The 7,024-nt window shown below is 49.5% G+C and overlaps 1 protein-coding gene across 2 annotated transcripts; it reads right to left on the bottom strand.

Annotated features, from left to right (window-relative positions):
- Positions 1-2,858: 2,858 nt before the first annotated feature.
- GALT (galactose-1-phosphate uridylyltransferase) lies at positions 2,859-5,989 on the bottom strand. 2 transcript variants are annotated; one of them, XM_006898524.1, is made up of 11 exons: positions 5,908-5,989; positions 5,443-5,612; positions 5,139-5,214; positions 5,004-5,052; positions 4,748-4,877; positions 4,535-4,591; positions 4,253-4,375; positions 3,847-3,979; positions 3,661-3,744; positions 3,205-3,359; positions 2,859-2,952 (listed from the first exon to the last, which is right to left on the bottom strand). In XM_006898524.1, the coding sequence occupies exons 1-11, from the start codon at positions 5,987-5,989 to the stop codon at positions 2,872-2,874; spliced, it is 1,140 nt and encodes a 379-aa protein (XP_006898586.1). In that variant the 3' UTR covers positions 2,859-2,871. The 2 variants fall into 2 exon arrangements, with proteins under 2 accessions (XP_006898586.1, XP_006898587.1); XM_006898525.1 differs by lacking the exons at positions 5,004-5,052; positions 5,139-5,214; positions 5,908-5,989.
- Positions 5,990-7,024: the final 1,035 nt, after the last annotated feature.

Here is a 7,024-nt window from a genome sequence, read left to right as displayed (position 1 = left end):
TGGTGGCCCATAGTACATTGTGCCAGAAATTAGTGCCTGTTCAGAGTCGGGTCCTGTAATCCCCAAAAAGTTTGATGATTTCATTTTCCCCAGTAAGCAGTCACTCTTGTAAAAGGGCAAAGATTTGGGGAAGACTGGGAGAGAGGTCGTTGTTGTTGTGTACCAGAGTCAGAACTGTCTCATAGCTGACCCTCTGGCAGGTTTTCAGAGACAGTTAATAGCACAGGAGACTGCCCTTCTCCCACAGATTAACAATGTAAATTTTTAGTAGGGTCATTCCTCAAGGATTTTGGCTTTCCTTCAAAGGGCTATTCAAGCCTTGGAACTGATTGAGGCCATAACTTTCTATTTTAGCAACTCAAGTAAGAATGTACTCACTAGACCTAGAATTCTCTTGCTAGTACAGATGAAGTAAATATTAGTCAGTTTCCCTCTATTTTATTCCTTTATTGTTACTGCTAAGTGCTGTCTAGCCAATTATAACTCAGTGACCCTATAAACAAAAGATCTGAACCCTGTCCTATCCTGTGCTATCCTCATTATCTCTGACACACTCAAATCTATTGCTGCAGTCACTGTGTCAATTCATCTGCTTGCGAGTCTTCCTCTCCTCCATCATCCCTCCACCTTTCCAAGCATCATGTCTCTCTCCAAGGAATAACTTCTCCTAGCAACATGCCTGAAGTATGTGAGATGTTTCATCATCTTTGCCTCCAGGGAGCACTCTGACAGTGCCTTCTCCAAGACATATGTTTGTTCTTTTAGCAGTCCATAGGATGTTCAGCACTCTTCTCCAGCACCACAGTTCTAGAGACTCCATTACTATTCTACCAAAGCTGTTGTGTCCACTTTGAGTCAGACTGCTCTGATTATTGCTTTGACTCTACAGTCCATCAGTGTGACTTGTCTTTGAGGACTAAGTGCCACCACTTGGGTCTGCCACCCTGGAGCTTACTCACTCTCCATTTACTTAGGTTCTTCAATTCAGTGAGAGCAGCTCTCATTGTAATATCTGACATACATGGAAGACTATTACAGTGGTCTTCAAGGATGCGGGGGCTGCCTCTTCTCAAGAGATTTAATCTTTACAGTTGTGGTCAAAGTCCTCTGGGCACTTGACCAATACCAGGCAATTCTGTCATTTCAACTTCATTTAATGAAGGCCATCTGTTTCAGTCAACTAACAAAACATGCTATTAAATCTTGTCTAATCCTTGAGATATATTTGTTCTTTTGGCCATCCATGGGATGTTCAGTGCTCTTCTCCAACACCACAGCTCAAAGGCATGAAACAAATATGTCTTGGAGAGAGGGTGTAGTCAGAGTGCTCTTTGGAGGCAAGAATGATGAGGCTTTGCCTCCCGTACTTTGGGCATGTTGCTAGGAGGGACTACTCCTTGGAGAAGGACTTGATGCTAGGAAGGGTGGAGGGTCAGCAAAGAAGAGGAAGACCCTCAACCAGGTGTACTGATGCAGTGACTGCCACAATGGGCTCTTGTGTGTCAGGAAGTGTGAGGATGGCACAGGACAGAACAGGGTTCAGATCTTTTGTTCACAGGATTGCTGTGAGTCATACTCGACTGGACACCACGAGGCAGTAAATCACACAGGAGGAGATTGCCCATCTTCCTCCCGTATAGCTGCTGGTGGTTTAGAATAGCATCTCTTTGGGTGGGCAGTGCAGCTCCTTACCACTAAGCCAGCACTGCTCCCTACCTTACTACTAGAAATAAAAAATTAAGTCATTAGTGCTTTTGAATATAGTCAGACTTGAGAATCCAGTTCAGAAAACTTATCTTTTTTTGTTCCTAGGTCCTTGGAGAAGGACATCATACTCGGAAGGGTGGAGAGGGACTGATACAGTAACTGAGGCCATGGGGGTAGGTGTGTCAGAGTCAGTGAGACTGGCTCAGGACAGGGCAGTCTTCAGAGCTGTTGTACAAAGGGTAGGAATGAGTCACAGGTGACTTGATGGCACATAACAACAGAACAATTTTCTGGTGGGCTAGTGGCAAGAAGCTGCAGTGCAATTCTTAAGGCATGAATTTCAAATACACTAGCTGCTCCACGGGAGAAAGATGGGCGTTCTCCTCCCATAATGCCTCTGAAAACCCGTTGGAAGGTCAGCTATGGGTTGGTTCCGACTCAAAGGTTCCCAACAACAACAGAACCATTCTTAGTACCAAAGTGTCTTAGTCTGCGTTCTCTAAAAAAGCAAAAACCAGTGGGGGGAATTATATATATATACATACATATATATATACATACATTTTTACTTCAAGGAAATGGCTTATGAAAGTGTGGGCTGGCAAGACCCAAAGCCCTAAGTCAGGCAGCAAGCTGCAAACTTCTGCTTGCTCATGAGGGGCTGACAAATCCAAAATCTGCAGGTCAGATGGCAGGCCAGAGACTTCTGCAGGCTTACATCCCGAGAACCAGAAACCAGGCAGTCAGAAGAGTGCAGGACTGAGAGAGAGTGAGCTTTGCCAGAACATCCATTTATATACTGGAGGTAGGTCACATCCCCAAGGAGACTCTTCTTTCAGTTGACCGGCTGATCACATCAGATCACATAAGGAAAAGTGATTAAACCATGCTGTATTATAGAACAGCACCCAGCCCAGTGTGCCAAACCACTGAGAACCACAGCCTAGCCAAGCTGACATGTAATGTTAACCATCACAGGAGACAAAGAAAAGTTGTGGCTGGAACTGTGCCTTCAGCTTTTAACTCCAGACCCAAGGGTTACAGTTCATACACCACTTTTGTTAGACTATATAATTAAAGTTTTGAGAAGCAGTTTTATTGAGCCTGTATTTGCCCAAACCCCATGTCCTGCTTCTCTAAAGAAAGAGTCCGTGGTCAGCATGGTCAGGCGCTGGCTGTTGTCTTCTTATCCTTCTGCACTAGGAGGTAATGAACTTCTGGAAGTGCCCTTAGTCTCTCCGCAGCCTGGAAGAGAGACAGGAGTAGTCAGGAATGATGGGTGTAGGCCAAAAAGGTATGTAGTGCCCAACAGGCACTGCAGGGAGACCTGAAGGGTTGGTGAGGCTTCAGGATGCTAGTCATCAATGGTAAAAGGGTTGAGCAGCTCTTAAGTTCCCAGAATTATCAGGATGTTGTGGAGGTACTCAGGGTCATAACTATTGGGATCCCCCGGTAAACTGGGAGAGAAAAGACGACACAGGATGCTCAAGTCCTGACCTGCTCAGGGGTTAGGTCCCTCTGAGCCTGGGCCAGCATTTCGTAGCCAACCATAAATTTGCGAACAGTGGCAGAGCGCAGGAGGGGAGGGTAGTAATGAGCATGCAGTTGCCAGTGATCCCATTCGGCCTCGGCCTCTGGTCCTGTGGGTGCTCCTGGCAGGGGAAAAAAAGATAAGAGATGGCAGAAGAGCCCTTTCTCAATTCTTTAGCCAAGTCTCTACACCTAATCAGGACAAATACCTAAAACTGCAGCTCTCAAGATGTGCTGCTACACAGAGAAGCTCCAGGCAATGGAAAGCATGCAAGAAGATAGTTTCACCAAGTTCTGCCACCCTCCATCCCAGCATCCTGTCTCCCACTTTCCCTAGGAAATGTTTCTAGGCTTGCTAGGAGTTAGACCTCAGGAGCCAAGAAATTGTGTCAAGGCTGGATATGGTACTGAATACAGGCTCACCATGCCAGCCCATGGAGTAGGGAAAAGATGTTTCAAACAGGTTGTCGTACTTGGTCAAGAGTTTCTTCATGATAGAGGCTAGATCTGGAACCAGACAGAGCCTGCTTCAGTCTCAGGATCAGGGGGCCCCGACAAGAGCCACCCGCATCCAGAGCCTGGATCCAAGGTTCCAGCTGGGCATCTCACCATCACGCTCAGCTGGGGTCAGCTCAGGCAGCCGACACACATGCCGACGGGGCAGCAGCAGAGTCTGAAAGGGCCACACGGCCCAGAAGGGAACCAGCACCAACCAGTGCTCACTAGTTAGGACCAGGCGTTCCTGAGTCAACAGAATGGAGATAAGGGTATCAAGGTGGGCTGGAAGTGGGGTATTAGCAAATGGATAGGAAAAGTGAAAGAAAATATATACCCAAATCTGCTGGCTTCTAATCACATCTACCATTTCCACGCTAGTCTAACTCACCATCACTTGACTTCCCACCATGACTCCCTAACAGTTCTTTCAATCCTTCTCCTTCACACTTGAGTGAAAACTCTTTTGGATGAGAAGGCTGTGGGTTCCTTGAGGATACAAGGCTTGGGTGATTCTCACCTTTCTGAGCAACTCCTGGCGGCCGTACTCCATTAGCAGAGGTTCTCCATGTTGACTCTGATAGGCCCGCTGACATCGCTCCTCACGCTGGGCAACATCTGGCAGGAAACTGCTGGCCCATACCTGTAAAGGGGTAGGACCAAAAAGAAGAGATGGGCTCTTACCACCAGGTGTCCACATCATTCACATACTCCTTTTTCTCTTACCTTAAACCTGTTCCCTTCCCCTCAGTGCCATTTAAGGCCCCATCCAGAAACCCTGGAAACCCTGATACACACTTACCTGGCAGTGCGGGTGTGGATTGGAACAGCCCATCATGGCTCCTTTGTTCTCAAAGATCTAGCAGATAGAGACAGGGAGCTTCAGTAACCACCAATAAACCAAGTTTACCCCCTTTCTACCACACTTCTGGTGGAAATAGGGATGTCACTCCCCAAAATCAAAGTTGTATCACCCCCTCCCTGCCCATCCTGGGAAGGGGACAGTCTAACAGACCTGCACCCATGGGTACTGGGCACCCAGCTCCTCTGTGACATTCGCCCACGCATCAACAACAGTTCGGATCTCAGGGACTGACATGAGTGGCAGTGTCACATCCGACCAGGGGTGGAAGCACATGACCTTACTGGGTGGTGGTAGGGAAAAGGATGACAAAGGGCAGGGCTTGGCTTTGGGGAAGGAAAGACTAGCCCCCAGTGTTCAGTCCAGGGCCTGGGGTGAAGGTTGTATCAGAAACAAAATGTATAGTTACCAAACTCCTCGGGCTGCCTCTGCTTGGAAAAGGGGGTGATCACTGACACCTGAGAGAAGGTATTATCAATTTCTACAGAAGCTCCCAAAGAGACCCAGTTCCCCCCTTTCCCATCAGCAGCTGAGGCCAGGTTACCTGGACTGGGAGCATCAGGCTGCAGAGCTGGGAAGTCATTGTCAAACAGGAAGGTGCCACTGTAGTGGGGATTCACCTAGCAGCAAGGATAGGTTAGTATTTCTGCCCCAGACCCCGAGCCACCTGGTGGGTTTCAAGGGTTAACTGGATACAAAGGGGTAGTTTAGGACGACTGGGGGCGGTGGGGGCGGTGGGCAAAAAAGAATCTGACCCAGAAGGAAGATCACAATCCTTACGGGTGAGGGGCAGCTCCAAGACTGTGCTACTCCTCCTGGACCAGTGGATATGCTCTGTAAAGACTTACTTCTCCGTTGGCTCGAGTGGCCCCAGGACACAGAGGGTTATGGGGGTCATGGCGTGGCACTGTCTCCAGAAGCGGGGGCTCCACCTGTCCCTGCCAGGGCCTCTTCATGCGGTGAGCTGACACCAGCACCCACTCATCTTGCAGCGGGTTGTAGCGAATATGCTGATGATCTGGGGACAGACGGTCTAGGTGACGCAGCGAGCGCGCGGCCAACCCCTCTCCCTTAAGTGTCACCCACTAGTGACCCAGCTCAGAGGAGCCCCTCGAGCTCCAGATCAGAGGCCAATGGCCCGAGTTTAGACCCTCCCAGAGCCGACTGGGCTGCAGCCCCGACAAGGGAGACTCCCTCCGGCCCCGCTGGCCAAGCCAGGGGTGGGTGCGCGACCCCGCGGTGGTGGGAAAATCGCCCAAGGAAGGAGCGGGCTCGGCTCGCGTCCCTGCGAATCACGGCCGCCCTACAATTACCGCTTGCCCTGAAGGTTGTTTCCGTGGCATTCTCCTCTGACGTCTCCAGTCGCTGCTCAGCGGCTGCTCCTCTACGCGACATGATGCGACCAGAAAGAGCGCCCAGTCAAGTCTGTGAGTCCACCCTTCACCCTCTGGGTCCCAAGACTGCCGCGCCGCCGCTGATTGGCCGACCTCCAGCACGTGACTGCCTGGGAGCCGCCTCGCCTCCTGGGGGCGGAGCTCTCGACACTTGGGGCCCAGACAGCGCTGTCTGAGTCGCTGTACTTTGGGCCAGAGCCTGTATTCTGGGAAAAACCTTTGTGAAGACTATCTTGTACGGAGACCCTCTGCTCCTACATGCTTACGAGACTTATTTCCTACAGTCATGCATTTATTTGGTCATTTCTTCAGCAAAATGTACCGTGTTCCTGAACTTCGGTGACCTAATGGGTGAAGGGTTGCGCTGCCAATCACTGTAAAGACAGGCTGTTCAAATCCAGCTGCTCCGAGGGAGAAAGATGCCCAGTCTCCTACCGTGCAACTTAAAGACCCTGAAAACCTGTTGGAGGGTCAGCTACTAATTAGTTCCTACTCCATGGCAATGTGCTCAGCTTGGGACGTGACATGTCCCTGTGTGCACAAGTCAGGCACTGCTGCCGCTGTTCACATTCGAGGTCAGAGGTAAGTGCATGATCCCTGGATGTACAAGCAACTCAGTCCCCTGTTTGTTCAGTGTCTACCCTGAGGCGGGAGAAGACTTTGCCCTTCTCTATCAGAAAGTGCCTCAGGCTTTACCTAGAGGAATGGATATTTAACATTACAGCACCACCCTCCCCGCCCCCAATAACTAAAGTCTGATTCACAGTGACCCTGTAAGACAATAGAATTGCCCGTTAGGGTTCCCTTTCTCCTACAGTGGCTGGCAGGTTCCCACTGTATACACCTTTGGGGTGACAGCTGAACATTTTAACCAGTATGACACTAGGACTTCATCCTTCCATCAGATCACAGAAATAGGTTTGGGGAAGGGGATGAAAGGGGCAAAGTAATGATATTTTCTCTCTGTTGCATATACGAACCTAAAGCACAGAGAGGAGTAAAATGACGAAACAAATCCCACAAAAACCCAAAGTCA

This window comes from Elephantulus edwardii, unplaced genomic scaffold (genome assembly GCF_000299155.1).
Source record: "Elephantulus edwardii isolate Elephantulus edwardi_28Jun2011 unplaced genomic scaffold, EleEdw1.0 scaffold00232, whole genome shotgun sequence".
NCBI classification, from domain to species: Eukaryota; Metazoa; Chordata; class Mammalia; order Macroscelidea; family Macroscelididae; genus Elephantulus; species Elephantulus edwardii.
Note: the sequence above shows the minus strand (reverse complement) of the source record. Positions and strands in the feature narration are given on the sequence as shown.